We start from the raw sequence: 22,987 nt of genomic DNA, 5'->3' as shown, positions 1-22,987 counted from the left end.
AACCTCTCTGTAATCAGAATTCATAACAAGCAAACTATAGAAATATTAGCTTCCCTCTTTCCATGTATTTTAAATAATTTTGAGCAGCAGAGTTGTGGCTTTTGTTTTTAAAATACAAATAAAAATGACTGAAACACACTACTCCCAGGTGACCTTTCCTTCTAGGGATCTCTGCAATGAAGAGATCTTATTACGCTAACCATCCTTCTGTAGAAATCTGTCAGTAGCTGAGGAAGAGAAAACAGACTTTGCTTTCAGACTATAAGGGAGGAATGACCACACTAGACTCGACTGGCTCTCTGCTCTACACTGCTAAAAGAAGCCTGAAAGCTAAAAAGGACATTGAGACCGATCAAAGTCATTTCATGAAACAGCAGATGGTCTTTACCTTGTCCAACTTTCATGAGGATCTTCATGGTTTTTGTCTGGCACACCCCTCCCTCCTGGTTATCCAGGCCCTCCAAAGACCCATTTGATGTTGCTGATTAAAAATAAAAGAAAAATAAATAAAAAGAAAAATAAATAAAAACCAGGAAATCAACAGGCAAAGTGATGTGAACATGAGTGTCTGAAAGCAGGGATCTTTCAATCTACCAGGATCTGTTCTTGTTGCTTGGGTTGACCTATGGAAAGTTGTGAAATGTTGAAAGCCAAAGGAATGAATACATTGGTAAGCTGTACAATATATACAAATGGAGGAATGTGTTATCACTGTTTCAAATTTACCCAGCAACCTTTTTTTCCTATGCACAATTGATAGACTGACTGACTTGGACAAAAACACAGTGCCTTGCTAGTAGGTGATGGAGTCAGCTGAAAAGGAAGCTCTGGCAGGCTCAGAGAAGGAAAGCACTGAAAAATCACTCTTTCCTCCCCCAACCCCAACAATATCTTTATAATCACTATATTACACCTGCTTCCTCTATTACAAATCTCCTGCTGGATGAAGTGAATGCATACAAAAGACCCAGGTGAAAGCTAAGATTCTGAACTGATTGGAAAACCATTTAATATTTTAGAGCACAATCTCATTTTTCTCAGCATTGAGAAGCCTCTGCCAGGATAGGTGCCAGAGGGGAATATGCTCCAGTCTCACGGAAACCTTTTAGCTCACATGAACAATAGGGTGCTTTCCCCTGTGTTTATATCGTTCTTGCTTATCTAGGTGCTGGCTGGAACCACGCAACCCTGGTGCAAGCCGACACTGCCATGTGATTTGAGCGCGAAGCACCACTCCCTTGGAGAACCCAAAACACTGAATCATGGTCTACGGGTGCACCGCTGCTGCCCAAGCCAGCTGTTGGTTCCAAAACAACTGCTGGAAAATGATTTGGCAGCTCCTCAGCAGTCGTCAGGGTGGCGGCTCTGCACTGTGCTGGGCACTGGCCACCGTCGGCATGTGCGGGGGTGCCCTCGGCACGGTGGTAAAGAGGGCACAATTGCACACGGTGGGCTCTGGCTTTGCTATGCAGGGAATGCACCAGAGATTTTCCTGCCCTGATTGTTCTGAGGATGGAAATTTCACCATTATTTCTTGGAGCTGTTTATCCAAGGCCCAAAACAGATATATGAGAGGGTGCATGCATGGGCATCAGCACTGGGCCACCAACTGGAGAAAACAAACGAAAAATGGGTTGTAAGGGAGCTCACTGCTTGTCATGGCTGTGGTGAAATGCTTAAGCAGCACATGCCTGCTTCTGCCCCTGTCCTTTCAGCTCATGGGCTTTACACTGTTCAGGTCTTTGTTTTTAATTCTCATTCCTTCTCTTTCACCTTCCTTGGGGATTTTCTTTCAAATGCAGTCTTATGTATATTTCCTTTTTCTTCCACAATGTCTTCCTAGCCCCATGGTAGTATTTTTCTTGCTCTAATCTTCTCTCTAGCCATAAAGATATAAACCCCATACCGCTGAACCCTGCTTCCTAGCCTTTCATCTACTTCTTGTTTTTGTTCCACTTCTGACTCTTTTGTCACCAACTCGAATTACAGCCACCATACAAACTTCCCAAATTGTGCTTTCTTTTCTTAAAATTCCCTTCTCCTCATATGTGGCCCCTCCCAGTTCCTCCTCTTGTTCCCTCCCCCCTGTAAAAACATGACAACAGACGTATGGCAAAAACACTTTTTAAAATACAAAAGAGCACATTGAGTTATTTAGGATAAAAGCTGATCTGAAACTTGCCACTGCATTGCCAGGCTCAGAAAATAATGGAGACATATAGTTTTGGTTTGTTTTGTTGTTTTGTTTTTTTTTTTCCAGAGGGGAAAAAAATCAATACCAAGAACCCATCCTGGACATAAATCAAATGTGTCTTTGCTGAAAGTGTTTTTTATGATCTATTTTCCAATGTACCAGCACAAGGACAAGGAGAAAAAAAGCAGTAAATAGAAATACCAAAGCTGAGCATCAACTGAACCTACGAGTAATAAACACTGACTTTGTCTTGTGGTTTTTTGTTACTTGATCTTTTTTTTAATCGAGGCAATGGGGATTCACATCTCCTTAAATACCTTCTACTTGATTTTCATTGAATAAAGTGCTGCTTCTTCTGAACATCAATGCCTTTTTATTCTTTAAAGGCCTATCCATTTAACCCACAGAGCAGGAGACCTCAATAAGATGCAGACGATGCAGTCTGACCTCAGTACAGAATAAGAAAGTAAGACGGCAAAAAGAATGCAAAATTACTTCAAATACAGTCTCCAAACGGGAAGACTCAGATGTACAATGAGTCTGGTTGTGTGCCTACGCCAGCGCAATCTGCCTCGCTTGCTTGCTAAAAGAATGCTTTCATAGCTTTGATGTCAGATGAATGAATTTGTAGAAGTATTCACTTTTTCCACAGTTCTTCAAGGGATTTTAGGAAAGCCTGTGTTACAGCTCAGAGTACGGACTGCTACATACTGAGGAATGGGGAATTTTCAAAGAGGAGTATTTCAGTGACAAAGCAAAGTTTCCATCTCAGCTTCTCCCTGTAATTAAACCGACAATTACCCAGGGCCACTGGAGGAAATTATTTTTCGAAATTCATTAAGACTATCGAAATATAACCTTGCATATCCCTAGTGTACCAGGAAGAAAGTGGGTAGCTTTAAACACAGCATTTCAAGCTTTGAAAAGCTGCACAGAGAAAAAAGAAGTAATCTGGGACAGCAGAGAAAACACAGTTTCATACTGCTAATGCCCCTTGACAGTGTAGTGTGCAGAAGTCAAACAAGGGAGCAAATACAAAATATTCCTCAAACACTTGCTGCGGCCTTTCTATATCGATCTCCAAACGAAAACTACACCCACTATCATGTTAGCTCCGCCACTGCATTCACACCTCTGCAGGAAAGTGACCCTTTACCTGTAGCTCTGCTCACACTGCAAGGATATTTAAAAAAAAAAAATAATAAAGTGGCCGTGATAGGAGTTTTGGGTATAAACACAGAAACATAACACAAGCTTCTTCTGTCTAAAATGGAAATTATACTCCCCAGTGTGTTTATATAATCAAATTTTAAACTTTCCATTCAGTTTATTTTTATATATGGTCTGGATTTTTTTTATATATATGTCTAAATATGGACATATTTTAGAGTCAATTTCTTACACATGACCCTCTGATAAGACTAGATACTACTTAAATATTAACATTAATAAAGATAACTAATGATTAATATGAAGTTTCTCATGAATATTAAATGTTCTCAGAATTCCACACTTCACTTTTTATTAATAGAGCAATACATAGGAACCTAAAAGTAAGTAAAATGTTGCTAAACAGGTAGCAAAATATTTTTAAATCTCTTGGTGGTTAGACACCTCTGGTTTTCTGAGACCTGTCCCTTTCCACTGATGTCAATTGCAAAACTAATAATTACAGTCAAAGGCACATTAAATTATTCAGTCAACAGTTAATCCACACCAGCAAATAAGCATATATAATTGCACTAAAAATTTTAAGACTAAAAAAATTATAATAACTTAAAGGCATTTTTAGTAGTAGTTTTTCGGACACTGTGTGTCTGCATTCCTTGAATACAACAGCAGCTGCCATTTTATGAGGAATGCAAGTTTAGGTTTTCAACATTCAGAAAACACTCATCTGTTATGAAATTATGGTTAAGAGTCTGCTGATACATACTTAACTTTGGAGAAGCTAGTCTACATTTTCAGTTTTGTAAAACACCGCCTCAACATATCCTCTCCCGTACACAAGGGAGAAATGAAATTATTCAGACCAAAAAACTTCATTCAGATCTGCCTCCCCTTCTTTGAAATATATGCATTATATAAAACCAAACAAAACCCCCAACAAAACAAAGAAACAAACAAACAAAAAAGCCTGGAACTCATGTAAATGTTTTACATTTATTTGCTTTTAGAACTCCACAGTGCTGTTTATTGTATGAAATGCATTAGTCATAAATGCAGAGGCAGGGAATCCGTGAACGAAGCAGAGTCAGCTGACAAGAACAGTTTCTGGCTATGATTCTTATACAGTCCCCATGGAGAGGAAGTAATATTACATTTTAATATGTCTTCATTTGATTGTTATTACTCTGCCCCCCAGGAGGCTGAGCCACTGTATGGATCATGGCTGTTTTCAACCTATCAGGTTGGTAACATTGCTCTAATCAGATGGAGAATTAAGCTGCTGGGCTTATGCCTGTATATAGCTTTTCATTCAAAAAGAGATTAAAAATGAAGGCACAGTCACAAAAATTCAACTTCCTTCACTCCTAAAAACACATATTACAAAATGAAAAAATGCTATCACAATTACTTAAAAGAAAACACCAGCAGACAAAAATCTCAGCCTCTTAATTCTGCTACAATTATTACCTATAGTTTCATGTTTTAGGATGATGAAAAATACTACCTGTTTGCAAATCAAATGTAATATCCTTTGAACCAACACAACTTTAAAATACATATATTTCTAGAGCTTGAATATAAAGTGTACTACATAGCTGATGAGAGAAATGATGACCGTCGTACTCAATTTTCCTGTGAAAACTAAATGGACCTTAAACCACAGACTATAGGAATGAATGAATGATGTCAACTGATGGGCAAGGACAAAACTGGTTTTGTTCCTCCTTAGTGTGCTGGACAATAAAAGTCATTTGGCAATATATCAAAGATACATTATTGATGAGGTCATAAAAAATTAATTGCTGCTGATGTGGATCTGTTAATAGCAAATTGAGAACTACAGGTTTCTTTGGGGTGGATCAGTACTATCACTAATAGCAGTGATTTTCAACATTTTTTTCACTAAATACTGTTCAAATTCTGCATCAGAAAATAGGTTTCTCAAAATCAGAACAAAATAAAATCAAATAACACCACCCATCGCCACTTTCCCCTGCTGTGCTTATAGACGAAATGGAAAAGCCTAAACAGCAGCAAAAATCCACACAAGCTTTAGATCCAACATTAGTAAGAAGTTATTCTTAAAGCAAAGCTGCACTTGATCTCACGTCCACTCTCAGGACTACTAAATGCATGTAAAATCTTTCAGGGTTTTTTATTTTATGAAGTCATAGAAAACTATTTTGCTCAGGCATGTGTTTGTGCTCTGATTGCTTTCATCTGCTTTTGGGTCCTTTTAATGACTCTCTAAGAAAAGCACCAAATAAATAATTCTTCTTTCCCATAAATTTAGATAATTTATGGGACAGGCTTAAGAACACCAGAAATCACACACTGTGAAACCACAAATCACCAATCACAACATGGAGGTTGTTTCTAAACCAGTCATGGACGAAGAACAAGGTAGCTGAGTTAATAGGAAGAGTGTTTCAATTAAATGAAATTAAATTCCACCCCCTCTTAGTAGCAATGCCAGATCTGCATGGAGATCTGGAACAACAACAACAAAAAAAAATTGTTCAGGCCACTCACCAAAGAATAGATATCTTGGCACATACTATGTTGGGTGAGCTGCAGAATGTTTAGAAAGAGGAGAAATATAAAAATTTCAAATACTAGCAACTAATGGTTTATCTTTGCTTGTAGAGACAAAAAATAAGACTGACACTGAAAACTCTGCTTTTTAAAAGGGATTACATTGTCTTCCAAAATTTAATTATCAGTGGTCCCAAACCTGGACTAAAAGGTATTTAAGTGCTAAAACTTAAATACATTATGAATAGTTGCAGGGAATACTGTCAATGTGTTGAATGTGTTTTTATAAACAGATAATAAAATCACAGCTTTTCTAATGGTCTTATAGAGACAAAGAAATTATCCTTAATTAAAAAAAAAAGATAAAAACCTGCTGAATTTGCTCAATTAGTACAACTTAGGACACCAAGACTGTAATGAAAAATATAACAACAGCTTACCAATAATTTTGCTTTTTTTTTAATGTCTGTTTTTATTTGCCCTACTTCAAAGTCAAGGTGGCAGCAGAATTTTGAGGAGTTTCATCAATCTAAAAGTCATTCAGAAACTCTCAATCTCTCAATTTAATCCACACAATGCTTTAAATTAAGATAGATTTTTTCCTTAAACTAAAGCTTATGCAATGTTTATAAAAACACTTGAAGCCAGACTTTTTCTCTCAAACCACACGAGGCAAAAATTCAATGTGAAGGAAAGGACAAGAATTCTTCATTCTTCTTTTTCACTTCTCATGTTTGTTTTTTAAATTAAGTCCTATATTGCACGTCTCAGGATTTATATCTAAACAGGCCCACAAATTATATTCTGCACAGCAAGTAAGCAGCAATGCCCTCCCCAGTCAAGCTAAAACCAGAACAAAACGAAGTAAAATAAAACCTGGAAGAAGCAAAGGCTCTACAGTGAAACTTAGTGATTCACTTTTCTAACCACTGCTCTAAAATGTATCTTGTCCAACTGTGAATAACATGACTTATGGTACTTACTATATCATGAGCTGGGACTCATGATATAGGGGTATTTATATAATTCCTCATAAAAATCTCCACTTGTATTCATGTTAAGAGAAAGACAGATTCTATTACAGTTTCAATGTTTTTTTTTTTAAGGGTGCAACGTGGGGGACACAATCAAGACAGGCCAATCAGCTCTATACTGTGATATACTTTGGTATATACCAACTGTAAAATTCTAGGCACATCACTGGAAACCCGTAGTCTCTCCTTCCCACATCTCATGTCACCTGACAGCACAAAATAGAGAATTATAAAGTATTGTACATTCAGAAGGATTTTATTAATTTCAGAGAGGCATGTATAAGAAAAATACAAAAGGGGTAAAAAAACCCCCCTCTTTATGTCAACAAAGCTATATGGGAAAAAGCTATAGTGAGCAAAATGGGGTTGGAAAACATCAAAAAAGCTATGAGTTCCAACTGATTACTGCTGTGCATAATTTTAAAAACACCACCACTTTCTTGCTGGGTTAAGGAATACCACAGCTGAAGTATACTAAACAGTAAACTATTTGCTCAATTATTATCCATAACTGAAAGTCACAGCTTCCACCCACCCACAACAAAATCCTACTTGCTCCACTGCTGTCAAGTGTCCCTTTATAAAATTATCTTGGAATGATTTAGAGATTATATAAAAAAAAAAACCAGAAAAGCCTCTCAATCCTGTATCACTATGAACGACAATTTGAGACTTTCATTACAGTTAAGCATTTCTGAAAGTATTTCAGTTACATATTTCACATACTCTGAGAAATGTTGTCAGATAACGATCCACTGCACACATGCTTGCTTTTAGTTTACATAAACAAATTATATATTTGTGAGTGCTGAAGTAACTGTGGCAGATGTAAGCCCACTAATTATGATGTATTTAGTGTATATCAGAAAGTATGCATCTAAAACAGATTACTAGCTAGTTAACTTCACCAACCACAAACAAGTATTTTACGTAAGTTTATCCTTTCTCCCTGCACGCTACTGACAAAAGCCTCTCAGGATGGGGACGAATATCTCCCCACTACCACAGCAAGCTTTGCTTAACAGTTCAGCTGAACAGAACTAATAGAATTAGTTAGCATTCAAGTTACACTGATTGTTGCTAATGACAAGACGGCTTGACGGAAACAAAAGTAGAAGCTTTAACAGAAAATGAGGACCCACTTTCTGTATCATACAAATTCAATATCACTCTACAAGGATGTTCACCTGCCTTGAAAATCTCTCTGGTTTTTGTCTGTGGCACATGGATAAGAAAGGGTTATAGTGAAAGTTCATATTAAATAAATAACAAACCTCTTGCTCATTCTACTGTCACTAATTGCATGCAATGATATTAATGACCCAGTAATTGCTATACGAGTAGCACTGAAGTGGAAAACATCATTTTGAGGCAGAGTTCATCTCTAGGTGGTAGGACTTCACCAGTGACTGAGTTAATGCCTAGTGACAGTTTAGAACATAACACTATAGATGAGAAAATGTGCCAGTCTCATGGTTATAAGGTTATAACAGTTTAGATGGACTTGATGTTATTTGCTTTGACCACACAGAGTCCAGGAGTAACCCCAATAAAGTGCCACAGTCAGACTTTGCCCTGTAGATGAACCTCATTCCTTTCAGGGGAGATGCTCTGTACTATAACAATCTAGAGCAATTTTCCACATGTTTGCTTCAATAAAAGAATACCTTCATCTCCTGTTTTTACATGGAGGACAACAAAAGTGTGCTTTATTGCAAAACACAAAAAGCTATTTACATCATCTAACTATCCTTCAGTAACACAGAGTTTGGCACCTTAGTACCAAGATCAATTATGATACTATTGGATGACTACGCACTTGGCAAAGATGATCAGAAGTTAAACACTGTTTTGATTGCAGTATGCTTATGTTTGTGTTTAGAGCTTTAAAATACTCACAAAGCAAACTTTAATGAGGGAACATTGCAAACAAAGCAATCTGAATTTCCAAGGTACTACAGGACCTGCAGTTAAAACACTTGCCATTAAGTCTTTAGATGTTTAGCTTCTTTAGAAATTATCACATAAACATGTTCATTGTGGTTCACTTTAGGAAACTCTGGTGGGATGGATGTTAATCCTCCAGTGTTCAGAATTTTGAAAAGTTGCAACTAGACAGGCAAACTGATACTTTTAAAACTTACATTTATACAGTTTTTAATAATTCACTAGTGTTCTAACACTATAACATTCTTTTTGTTTTTTCTTTCTTTTGCAACACAAATTATTTAATTAATTTCTTGATTCTGCTACCACATCTGCTGTGGCAGCCTCTGGATGGCAGGTGGAATCAAGTTTCAGCACAGGCTGGGGCCAAACATATGGAAAGCACCTCTGCAAAAAATGCCCAGAGGGTCCTGGTGGACACCAAGTTGAGCATGAGCCAGCAATGTGCCCTCGTGGCAAAGGTGGCCAACAGCCTCCTGGGCTTGATCTGTTAGAGTATTGCCACCAGGTTCCAGGAGACGATCCTTCCCCTCTACTCCGCACTGGTGAGGGCACACCTGGAATGCTGGGTGCAGTCACAGGCTCCCCCGTACAAGACAGACATGGGCTTACGGGACCAAGTGTCCAGTAAATGCTCATGGAGACAATAAAGGAACTGGAGCATCTGTATAGGAGGAGGGGCTCTGTCCTTGGAAATACTCAAAACTGAGCTGGACATGGTTCTAGGCAATTGGCTGCAGTTGGGCTTGCAAAGGTTTGTGCAGGGACTAGATGACCTCCACGGGTGCCATCCAAAGCAAACCATTGTGGGTTACTGTAATTAACGGTGCTGTTGTGGTCTAACACTATTATATGCTAATATATAATACATAAAAAACAAATAATTTTCAGTTTTCCTAGCAGGATTTGGATTCAGAACTCTGTTTCTCTCATAGCAGCTCAGTAAGCACATAATGACTAGTCTGCTGCTGCAGTTTAGTGATTTTTTCTGTCTTCATTTACTGAACAGAAAACAGATAAATCATGCAAACAAAGATCCGAGCATGCTTTTTAATAACAGCCTTATCAGCTTAATATGGACTCTTCTCCAAGAACACCTAAGACTACCTTTAGCCTAATCCTGCTTTTACTCACAGAAATATTTGCATGATTTCCTTGAGACTGAAAAAACGAAACTGAAGACTGCCCATTAAAGCTTAGTTTTATAGTGTGGTTTATCAGAAATAAATACTGAAATAGTCTTCATCCAAGGTTTCCAGGACTAACTAAAGTCAGGAAAGAAAATCCATAATGACGTTTAACCCCGGTTTTCAACCATTCCAACCCTGTGTTTTAGCTAATGCAGTTCTCAGACAAAAGTACATTTCCCTCCATTCCAGCTATGTAAAGACTTTAATAAGGCAAACAATTTGAAATCTTTAAAATCAGTTTCATTACAGCCTTATGAAGTTCCTCACTTTTTATGTTAGGACTTAAAATACTGTAATGTAACATTTAATACAAGCAACTGCATAAAGACAAGACTTGTCACCCCACTTGATAAGCTAAATATTCATCACCAAAGTTAAGTACAAAATGAAAGTTAAATGTGTTTCAGTATGGTAGTGCTCTTCCAAGTTTCTGTTTAGGCAGACACTTTCCTCATACTTTCCTCATATCATGGTATGTCTCCCCAGTACACACCCCCCTGATTTAAACAGTTACTCATAGCCTGAACATAAAGCATAAAATACACACTCAACCCAGTCTTCTTCTGCATTTAGCCTTGTTAAGGATGTTTATATGAGAACATATACAACTTCAAGAAGAACAGGGTTCAAGCTTTTTTTTGCAAAGCACTATAAATGCTATATATATAAAGACTTCTAAGTGAGTGTATCTTTCTTTGTGACTGTACTGTATTTCCAATATTTATAAATTGTTTCTGAGGAACTATAAAAACGAGAAATAAAAATAGTGACTTAAAATATTAAACAGCTTCCTACGAAACTTTAAAACCTGTTCAAGTCCTGAGTATTTCCTGAATAATTTTTTCTTCCAGTCTGAATAATTATTTTTCATTTTCATCTGATTCCATATCTATTTGGAATACCTGTGGGGGTGTGGGGGAAGATAACTAATTTTTTTCACAAGACGCCATCAATTAACAAACTGAGCATTCCTATCTTTCATTTCCTTCCCTTAGGAACAGACACATAATAACAGATTTCCTACTGAACTATCTCTGTCTACTTTAAAGGAGATAAACGATTGGTATTGCTTAGGTAATGGCACCGAATATGAACAAAGTCCATCAATATAAAATAGCCTTATTCTCTTACAAGACCTGTGTGGTCTGGGACAAAACCCCAAAGGACCATGACTCCATTAATCCTGTAGGTCTTAGACTCTTAGAAATCTGAAGCTGCACAGACAAGTGATTTTTCTCTCCAATAATATTATTTGTATAAGCTGTATTTATATTTCATTCAACAAGAGCTAAATGGTATTGCTAACACTTCCCTTAAAAGACTCTTCAGTAGAGTCAAAGACTGACCTCTGGATATCATTTTACACTAAGCAGAAATTATTTATCTAATTTTCTGACAAAGGAGAAGGAAAAAGGAAAGAAAAAAATATGATCTATGTACAAATGGAATCAGAGTGACTATTATCACACCAGCATCACAAAAAAAAAATAATAACAGTAGATTTCTGGACCCCAGAGTCTTTAACAAACAGCAGGGAAAACGTCTTTATTGCAAATGAAAATGAATTGAAATACTGATAAGAGTTTTTGTTCCCATTTTAGGCTAGTTTGGAATTAACCTCGAACAAAGGAAAACCTGTTTACTGTTTCCTTTAAGGCAGCTCTCGCTAGGTGACCTGCAGGTTGCAGCGGGCTGCAGGTTGAAATCTGCCTCAAAACGTTTTCAGAATGCCCAGTCAGACAGATTAGTCAGCGCTTAAATTGGTCAGCATACTAAAATAATATTTTAATGTGAATCTATTTGGCCACGCAAAGAGATTTATTCTTCCCAGCTGGGACATACTTCAAGGCACAATCCATTTACTGTGTTCTTCCTCAGACCATTATTGTCCTTTAATTGTAGAAGAATGACAAAGTGAAAACAGAAAAAGACCTGTGATTTTTTCAAACACAGCTAATGCTAAAGTTTCAGAATGACTGTTTTGATTTTAAAAGCCACAGCACTATTAAAGCAGTTATCCAAAATGCAGTGCTACTAGCCAGCATAATCCTCTAAATCAGTCAGGGATCAAATCTATATATATATATATATGTGTGTGCGTGTGTGTGTATATATGTTTTTTAATTTAAACCAGAAGCCAATTATGTAAGTGGGTCACTTGAAAAAAGTTGATAAAAAAACATTTAAGGAAAGCTGCATATTCCATTTTGCCAATGTCAAAGCTGAAGAGCATCATCGGCTCAGCAACTGTGGCCAATGAGGTCCAGGCAGAGCAAGCCTTATAGAGGAATATCTCAGAGAACTACTCTTCCCAAGTTCCAAGCCATTCTATTACAAATTTGGAACAGGTGAAGATTTCATTGCAGGTGACTTATTTTTTAATGTTGATGATGTCAGCCTATAAACTTCACTTTACTTATGCTAAAGAAGAGATGAAGAGAGTGAGGTATGTGCTTGCTTGGCTTACGTTAGGAGCTTGACAGTGGCTTGAAGGCAGGCGGCACTGCTCCCTTCCCTCTGGCATAGCTTCCCTCAGGCTTCCCCAGGGGCTCCCTCAGCACAAACCCAGGGTATTACAGGGCACTCAATGCCCTCTGCCTTTAAGTGAAGGGTTCAGGACAATTCCTGTTCACCAAAAGTAAACATCTTTGGCATATTATATGTATTTGTACTATGCTAACACATATCCCTTCCAAACAAGAAACACTGCATCCAAGAGAGGTACTGAAGTAGTGACACCATGACTCAAGTATTTGCTGATCAATCTCTCAGTACTCAGAAGATACTCATTGCTTGTTCTGAGCAATTCACAACAGCAGAAAATTACACTTCATTCCCTAACCATGCAAAGACACAAAAAGACTTCTTAATGCAAACATCAGAGTTGCAAATTTTCACACTCTTCTGCGTAAGTTTGCCCTTTGCACAGATATTTATGTTGTTGGGCATGATGCATCTCCATGCATCTGATTAAGGATTTCCTTAGAGACTTATGATATGTTAGCTAAATGGTCACATATTTTAGGATAATCAAACGTTAATACTTCTGAGATCTCAAGTACATTTGACCTTCTCCAGTTCTCTTGAAATCAGGTAACTGTAGGAAAATGAATCTATTCATTTCCCAGGAACAAAAAATTGATGATGGCAAAGAAGAGAAAGGCAAGGACACACTGTTACATCATTTATTCACTTTCACAATACCACTCAGTATCATCTTTCCAATTACTGGTGTTCACAGAATTAACTCTTTGGATACTGATACTCATATTGAGGAATATTCTGCCAGGAAATGGATTATTTTTTTTTTATTATGAAAGTAGCACTAAATGTGAAAACAGGTATCAGAAACTCATTTACATTTTTACTTTTTAAAATATTGCGAATTATTGTGAAATGAGAAGATTTGTATCTTTTTCTTATGCTTAGGCTTTGGGAAGCACTGAATAGAAAAGATCTCCTTCTGATATACTTATCGTGAATACATCTGGATGATATAAAAATTATGGCTTGAAGAATTCCTGTGAAATCACATGTCCCTGAAGGTACATGGGGCTCAGGAAGCTGCTTCATCCTGCAGTGTAATTCCTTATCCCAAAATGACTAACCCCCTAATCTGAAGAGAGATTTTACTGTTTAATACAGCTCCACAAACCACATACTATTACCTTAGAAAAACAAACTGTGTTTTCAAATGGCGAGACGATAAAGGTATGTGATGATGCACAAAACATTTAAAGGGCTGACAACAGCCTGCCAGCATAAATAGCATGAGATTAGGCTGCAGGGGCAGCCACAGCAAGTGCTGCAAAGATGCTGAGCTCAGTAAGCTCGTGTCAGGTTTGTTTGATGCCCCTTAGTTGAGGTAATGCAAGATCCTAAAATACTTCAAAATCAAAGCTGGCACATAAAAGGCATCACTGCTTTAATTTCATAGCACTCCAATCCCCTCCAAAAAACCCAACAAAACAAGTAAGACAAAACTCAAAGCTATCAAACAGGAAGGAAGGAAGGAAGGAAGGACAGAAGAAGAAAGAACTGCAGGTCTGTGAAGAGGGATTTATGCAAACGATTTACAGTCTGATTTGCATACATGACTAAGATGTATTATATTATAAGAAATGACAGTAAATATTCCGACTACCAGAACTTGCATTGACAAGGCTGTGCCATGACCTTTTGAACACAAACTGTTAAAACCCTATCTAGCTTCAAGTATCTCCGTAAAATGGTGTCCTAGCTGAACACTTGCCTTGTTTTCTACTCCTCTCAGTGTTTCTGAGACCAACATCACTGAGTTTACTGTTTTCTCCTTGAATGACAGAAAAGTTAGAGTTTTAGCTTCAGGATGGCTGGGTTTTCAGGGCTGAGATGCTTTTTTGTCCAGCCTATTAAAATGTATAGGTACCCTCGCTGCAGCTTGGTCAGTATATGCTAGCAGTAGAGTGAAAAATTAGCCATTTGTTTATGCCACAATGAGTAGGAAAAGTAATACCCTAAGGCACTCCAGTATTACTGTTAGGCCAGTGTGATTTTTGAGGCTGAAGGCTGACTAAGTTCTTTCAACCAAGTTATACTGTAATCTTACAGGAAATGCAACGCCTATTATGTCTTATTGCTATAATGAAATAATTATACAAAACTAATGAAAATGATATGCACTTAATAATTCTCTGGGTAAATCCATGATATAGATATGACAGAACTGACAGGGTATCAGAAAGCTCCATTTGTGCCCCTAATTCTCAGGTAATAATTGTAACAGTGCCATTTGTTCCACTACAGCTGGTCTTCTGTGGACGATTTTAAAAGCAGCACTATATTCTGGGCATATTTCTGCATTTAAGCCAAATATTTGAGCACGGTCATTTTTATGCTACACATTTTCAGTGGAGTTACAGATAACTATCTATTAACAGCTAATCTTGTCACTTTTACCCTGGATCTCAATGGATCTCAGTGGGAAGTTTGTCAAAGTTAAATACTGTTTAAGTAGGATCAAGTTTTTATATATGCCCTGACTAAAAGAGAAAGCGCCTATATTAAGTGATCTTTAAAACCAAAAAATGGTGGTTTGTGTCTCCCGCTACTGTTATTTAGTAATTTCTACAATGAATATTTAATACAGTGAATTCTTTCTTAGTTTTTGTGACATACAACCTGTTTTATACGCAGTGTGTACCATAATGGATATAACTGGGAAGTGAGCATTAATTTATATTGAATGCATTTCCATTTCCATTTCCATTTTAAAAATACTTACTCAGAGTACTTTTAAAATTACCCATATTTTTAACTAAAAAATTAAGAAATATTTACACTGGCAGACATCACATGAAATAGTTATTAATCCTTCAGTTTTCAAGGAGATGGCAGAAATGTGTTTGGGGACAAACTTTTTAGCAGGAACCTGTTGTGACAGGACAAGGATTAATGGTTTTAAACAAAAAGAGAGTAGATTTAGACTAGATACATTGAAGAAATTTTTTACAGTGAGAGTGGTGGAACACTGTAACAGTTTGCCCAGAGGGATGCCAGATGCGCCATCCCTGGTAACAGAGTTTTGAGAGACCTGACCTAGTTAAAGAGATCCCAGCACATTGAATGGGACTTGGACTAGATGACCTTTAAAGGTCCCTTTCCAACCCAAACTATTCTATGATTCTGTGAAATAAGACACACTAGTATCTAACTTCCTTGTAACTGCAGAAAAGCCAAAACACAGAATTTGTTCCATCTCGTAATACCTGGTGATACTTGCTTGAGACTTCAAAAGTGCCCATGGGGCTAAATGAGATCTGCAGGGCATACACAGTATTACAATGACAAAACCTAAACTAATGTAAATTGTTGTTGTACTGCTGAGGTCTCAGCTAATGCTAACTCCTGATTTACATCATTAACTTTACACATCATAAGTAATTTGAATCAATAAACACCGTGGCTACCTCCAGACTTGCTCTCAGCCACAAATTCCTCATCAGACTAAAACTCACACAAAGTTTATTTTGTTGGACAGAGGCCTGTGTCGTGCACATTCATTTTGCAAGCGAGGACCACGAAAAAGGATGAAATTCCAAAATCATGCAAGCCTACGTTTTGCCCAAGAACCCTCCTGACTACTGTATGGACACAGTAGGTACGTTGTGAGGAAAGGCATGTTCAACCACAGCCCCTCATCAGTAACCCTTGTGAGGAAGCTACACTGTCAAAATTGGCACCAAAACCGCCAAAAGACGTTTCCTGTGGGAGTGCCTGGACCACATGGAGCAATGGCTAGCCATGTCACATAGGATGCCCCATCCCAGAAAAGCCAGGTCACCGTACTCCTACTCGTGGCATAAGATGACCCAAGGACAAGGCGAACAGTATGGTACATCACCAGGGCTGTGGGCAGGAAACGCACTGCAGTTTAGCTGCACGCAACTTTCAGTGCGAACAAGACACGACATCGTGCACAGAAAAAAGAAGCCCTTTACAGGCATAGAAGTACAATCTGATTTACACAAACCAAAGAAAAAAGAGACAGAGATCCTTCAGAAATCAGGAATAATGTTGAAAATATGCTAGCAAGAAATTATTTTCAGGTAAAAAATACAAACCCATTCATTTTCCTCTTAGTTTGCTTACAGTGTACAAGACAGTGTACTAAAGAATGAACAATTATAATCAAAAGAATGAACAAAAACGTGGAACTTACATATGACGTAATAATCTTTGTTCTTCTGAAATTCCAGGCCCCAGAGATTAGGACTGAACTCTTGAAACTTGATGGTAAACTTAACATCTTGATCTGGCTTGGCACAATTGAGTAGAGGTGTATTGTCCTTTTTAATAGCACAGCTATCTGCTTGGTCTTTATCAACCATGTAGACCTTATAATATTCATATTGACCAACAGTTTTAGAGTCCACCTTTGGGCATATAATATCCAGTTTGTCTCCTATCTGTGGATATAGTACCAATCCTTGTCCAGGGAGGAATCTAAAATGGGAAAAAAAAAAGGTGGGGGTGGGGGAAGAGAAGAAGAGGGAAAATATGAGACACTTGATAAAATCTCATGCAGAAAAGTAGCAACTGCAGTGAACAGAAAGGAACAAACACAGTTTCCAAAACCAAAATGACAGACTGAGCAAACCAAATCTTAACAGTTTGAGCCTAACTCAATATCAACAAGATGTTTATTTAGATCTTGGAAATTAGAGATGGATTGAATCTTATAGTCCTTATCCCAGTTGTGGGAACTCTAGCAGGTTTTACATCTCTCTCTGGCAAGCACTGCTATTTTTTCCACATTTGGCACGTAGAGCAGCTACCGCAGGATCTGGTGGGCTACAATTCTGTTTTTCTGCTTTGGTAGCATTTCTACTATTCCTGCACATATTTTGCTAATGTTGGACATGGGAGAATGACAAGAATAATCTTTCAAACCCCTTGAACAGTCAAGTGGGACAGGAAACAACTTAGATTTTAAGAGTTAACAACATATTAAGATGCTGATTGATATTACTAGTATAACACAAAGGAACATCAGTCACTCAGTAGCACCATGCTTACAGACCCAGAACGGGCAGAGACCGAAAGACCACACACGCTTCTGATAGAACACTTATAACCAAGACAGTGTGACCGCTACACTACAAGGATTTCTCTTCATAAACTCCACCATTACTGTCATTATTTTAGCTCTTTTTTGATTTTTTTTTTCTTTTTTGTGCTAGAAGTGAAACGCAGGTGTGCTTCTGCCTTAGTATGGGAACACTTATTAAACAAGCAGACAGTGAGCTTTAATGTTTACACTTAGGCATAATATTGCATCTTTCTGCTCATAATAATTAACAGGCAAACATCAGCACTTCATGAAAGAAAAATATAAATAATTACTTATAGTATTGATTAATCCACAAAATTAGGAGCTTTGTTCTCACAAAGACAAAAGCCACAGCAAGTTTGTTTCTCTCTCCATTAAGATATATTTGTTCCAATTAAGGCCAAAAAGTGCATGTTTCAGAATGACAGCCAACAACACAATGTACTCGAATGCACAGACCTAAAAGACTAACTTTCTTTCCTCTTTCTCCTGCCTGCCAGCCTTTTCCAAAGATCTTCCTTAATGGAAAATCGGCCTGAAAAACCGACCGAAACAATTGCTGCCTAATGAACACCCTTCTCCAAGTGCTAGCATTTAAACAACACACGTAGTAAATCCAGCTTATTCACAGCCAGCCTTCCTGGAAAGTTTAAATTAAGAGTATTAAGAGCCACACAGAACAAAGGTGTAGGCGTCAGTCAGTGACCTCCAGCCTCTGGTTGGCGAAAGAAGCCACGAGCAGTAGTGGTGGGGGAGAGCTTACTAAATTAAAGGATGATGCAACGCCCCCCAAATTTTGCTTGCTCCTATACAATTCAAGTTTATGATCTGTGCTAATTGAGCAGGATTATTTTCACTCACAAAGCCTGTGTAAGAATTATATTTGTTATGAAGCAGCACGTAGCAGGACAAAGACATGTAATTACAGATTTAGGGAACTAGAACAATGAAATGTTATGGCAAGAAAAGCGACTGTTGATGTATAAATTACTGCACTCTTTTGTACTGTGCAGTGTAATTTCCAGACTGCAGAAACTGGGCTTGGCCACGGCTGCTCAAAATGAGATTGAAGTGGAGATGGGGCAAAGCTGTGCTTCCTCCCCCTCCAGTTTTCAGACATGCCAAAGGAATGCAGTGACTACCACTTCCTGAAAGCTGAAAGGGCGAAACAAATGGGAATGTGGAAATGCATCTTCGGAGTTATAGGCCTAAAGAAGGACGACCAGATGTAGGTGTAGATGTGGCACTAAGGGACATGGTTAGTGGTGAACACAGCAGTGCTGGGTTAACAGTTGGATTTGATGATCTTACAGGCCTATTCCAACCTATATGATTGGTTCTGTGATTCTACGACTGAGGGAAACGCCAGTTCTGCAGGGGCACCAAGGAAAGGTGGGCAGGAAGATCTCAGTCTGCAAACATTCCCAAGGGAGCAGCACATATCCTGATTTCGGCTCTCCTTGGGGACCAACTCTGACCAGGCGAAGGCAAAGGGACAGAACTTCTGAGCCAACTTCCATCATCTATGATTGACTTTACCACCTTGTCTGACTACAGCCCCATTTTAACTTTGCTCCTGTGCAGCAGTGTTGTACATTAGGAAGATGTCAATTATGCACGCCAGGACAAAGGACGGTCACTGTATGATCCCACTGCTGAAAATATTTCTTCTTGCCAGCAATTCTTCTTCACGTAATGGGAATGTTTAATATGAAACACATGAGATTTCAGAGGACTGCATCTTTGCTTTTGAATTAATCAATTTAGATTTCCATACATAACAAATATGAAATTTGTAAGGTTAGATAAATGCACTTGTTTTTCATTATCAATAATATGACCTAAAAGCTCCTCTGAAAAACAAAAAATGCTGATTCCAATTTTAGACTTTGTGTATATACATGAAACAGCCACAGTACACATATTCCATGCAGACTCTGAGCACAAACAGGATGAGTTGAGAAACAGCATGCCAGGCAATCCTCAGAAATAGCTACAGGAGAGAAAGCACACTTGTGAGCCTTGGCTAAGTAGTCAGGAATTGCCCCATAAAAGGTAGAGGACAGAACTACCCCCAACAGAAAACTAAAACTACATTTTACAAGAGCTTTAAACCAATGCACTCGTTAGACTTTATGGCAGGGGAATATTCTTGCTATGACTCTGAAGTCTGCACAGTTTTAGAACTACACTCAGTAAGTCTCCTTTCACTCGAGTGTCTGAACTTGCAGGATCTAACGCTGATAGGATTAGGGAAGAAAAAAGGTTGAAAATGCAAGGATTAATCTGAGAACTTGACTGTATTGAAATTTTTTCCACAGTCTGTAGTTTTTATCGTGACCTTTGTGAGAGAGATATTTTACAAATTTACTTTCCTTATTTTCTTACAACAACAAAGCATATGCATGGAGATAACAAAAAAGTTTCACCTTACGTATTTCAGTTCGACAACAAAACTTACAGTGGCTCATTAGTAGTAGTCATGATTATTATCCCCGTATCCCTATATACTTTTGCTACTGTAGTTTTTCTAAAGACTTTAAGTAAATAATTCACTGGGTACTAAGAATTTTCTGAAGCTATTTATGAAATGTCAGGAGGATTAAGACTACTGTTTTATGATCCTATTTTTGAAGACCTTCTATCTGAAAAATAAAAGAAAGGACAACATACATTCAGCATTAGTAGAGGTTACAAAACTTTTAGGATTAATCCTGAATCTTTATTTTCACAAGTGTTCATGTAGCCTTAACTATTCTGGAGTAGCATCAACACTGATGAAATGTTTCCAGGATGGTGACTATAAAAATTAGGTTAATGAAATGGCTTAAAAAGTCTGATCAGAATGTGCCTTCAACTAACTAAAAAGCTTTTTTTCCCATCAAAACAGAAATATAATTCAGATGGAGCAAGAGGTTTACAGAATCTTGTGAGTGATCCTGAGGAAGCTCTGTTGCTCCAGTGGCGTCTTGGGACAGTGGCATGCTCTCCAAGCAGTCAGGATAGCAACAGTACTGGAACTGCTGCTGTCTAAAAAAAGCTAACTTTCTAACTTTCTGAGTTTCAGCTCTAAATATTATTTACTAGGAAACTTACATACCAATATAGGCCCCTGTACCCTACTAGAAACTTAGGAGAGAAGCTTAGCGAGCTTCCCAACTCATTTCTGTCAGCACTCAGATATAGCAAGACTTTTAGAGCATTTGAAAAATCCTTCTCACAATAAATAATCCTGGTGCTTGCTGTGAAAAAGCACAGAAAAGTATATTAAGTACCATATAAGCTGTACGATAAAATTCATGCGCTTTCTGTCTGGCACTTTTGGATACAGATGGCATTTTTACTGTCAGCCCAAAACTGGTGTATTGTGGGCGACATTTGACATCTGTGAAAAGCCCATGGATGTGAATCCCTCCCACATGTCCAACTAATCATGTAGCTTATCAAGTTATATCAACCTGCAGAGTTCCAAACATTTTTTGAAATAGTTGTATTTGACCAAAAAGTCACATGACATACAAACAGAAAACAGGAACAGAGTATCTTGTTCCCCACTCACACCAGCGCTACAATGATTTTATCTACCACATTTATTTTAAGGCCAGCAGCAGTTCCTGGCACTAACATACCCTTACTGGTCGAAGTCCTCAAGAAGTTAAATTTGATTGTAAAATTTTATAAAAACATAAAACATATATTTTGCACAGTTTCACACTAATTTCTTTAGAAACTAGTTACTGTTCAGAGAAACTTAGCACATTCAAGCATATTAAATTACAAAGGACTTTTGCTTAATGATAACCACTCAAACCTGTCTAATCTCATAATAGCAAATTCTCAAAAAAAAAAGAACTTAACCTACCCACTCTTAGTCACTGAGAGTATTCTACCACTTCTTACTACACAATCATTTCTGAAATTGTAAAATTATCAACAGATAAAATTCTTAAGAGAAATAAATTCTTAACACTTTTTGTTAATCAGTACTGACTGATGTAACCAAGTGTTTTGTCAGGCTTTTTCCAACTTCCAAAACTATACACACACATAGATATATGTACACATACTATAAATATAGATATGCACACTTAGCTTTAATGGTATTGTAGCAATTGTAAAACAAACACGATTTTAGAAAGCATGTTACTACTTGTTGCAAGTCTTGTATATTTAACTGGGGAAACAGTGCCAAACTTCTGTGCTTTAATAACTTACCTGAACTAATTGGTGTAGGCAGTTAGCTTTAATGTCACAAAAATAACCCTAAAAATGTGAACAGTCAAGACATTTCTTAAAATGCAGCCTGAAACTTACTGTTGGGGAATCCTACCCACCTAACTTTATGAAGTTTAACTACCAGCCTGACTATAAAGTTATTCATTGAAAAGTTTTATTAAGGAAATGTCATGAATACTAATAACACACTATGTTAGTCCGTTACTTGTAAAACTGCAAACTGAAACAGAATACAGAATGACATCCCACATACAAGTCCTTACTGTTTAAAAAGAATGGTTATTAAATAGTATATGTATTCATCACCTTACTTTTGAGAAAATAACAACGTTCACATCTTGAATATCACTTTGTCCACAGGAGAAATATTTAAGCAAGGAAAAAGTCCTAACCAGCTTGATGCAAACCAAATAAAAGCTTCAAGAAAAGGCTAATGATTTCAGTAGTGGGCTAATTATGATGAAAATCAGTTTACTGATTCCCAAAAACATTGAACTGAAACAAATTCAAAAACATAGACCAGAGCTCTCTGTAAGAGTCCTTTGCTCTATACAAAGCTTTCACATTAGTTTCTGTCATACTCAACATCATATACAAAGATATGCCACATGGATAGAATGTATACACCCAGCTGTAAACATGAAAGGCCTTTTTAGCAGAAGCAGTGATTTTATAGGACTCATCTCACTCCAATTTAAATGGATTAAGTGAACATGAGTCCAATGAGAAGAGGATCATTAACTGCTGTGGACAGACAGAAAAACAAGCTTCATCAAAACAAGATTAATATGGAGTCTCAAAATGGGTATGTAATTTTGTGAAAAAGAAAGGCACTATGCTTACGTGAAGTCTCTGCGAGAAAAAATACCATGGAGTGACACAGCAACATGACAGACTGGCTTTATACACAGACTAGCAAACAAAACTTTGAAAGTAAAAAGAAGTACAGCATTTCATATTATTAAAATTTTTTAAGAGAGTTATGGAAGCTACTTTTCTTTGCCAGTGCAGTCTTATTAAATCATTTTAATACTATAGTGAAGTTTTACAGAACATGCTCAACAGGGATGTTTTTGAATTTAAATAAAAT

The 22,987-nt window shown here is 37.4% G+C and overlaps 1 protein-coding gene across 1 annotated transcript in view; it reads right to left on the bottom strand.

Annotated features, from left to right (window-relative positions):
• Positions 1-22,987, bottom strand: part of EFNB2 (ephrin B2) — a 45,264-nt gene that overhangs the window by 5,628 nt on the left and 16,649 nt on the right. Inside the window, exons 2-3 of the mRNA XM_032680887.1 lie at positions 16,771-17,054; positions 389-481 (exon numbers count right to left, since the gene is read on the bottom strand). Of these exons, the coding sequence (XP_032536778.1) occupies positions 389-481; positions 16,771-17,054 (377 nt within the window). The remainder of the gene's footprint in view (positions 1-388; positions 482-16,770; positions 17,055-22,987) is intronic.

This window comes from Chiroxiphia lanceolata, chromosome 2 (assembly GCF_009829145.1).
Source record: "Chiroxiphia lanceolata isolate bChiLan1 chromosome 2, bChiLan1.pri, whole genome shotgun sequence".
NCBI classification, from domain to species: domain Eukaryota; kingdom Metazoa; phylum Chordata; class Aves; order Passeriformes; family Pipridae; genus Chiroxiphia; species Chiroxiphia lanceolata.
The sequence above is the reverse complement of the archived record's forward strand: the minus strand, read 5'-3'. Positions and strand labels throughout refer to the sequence as shown.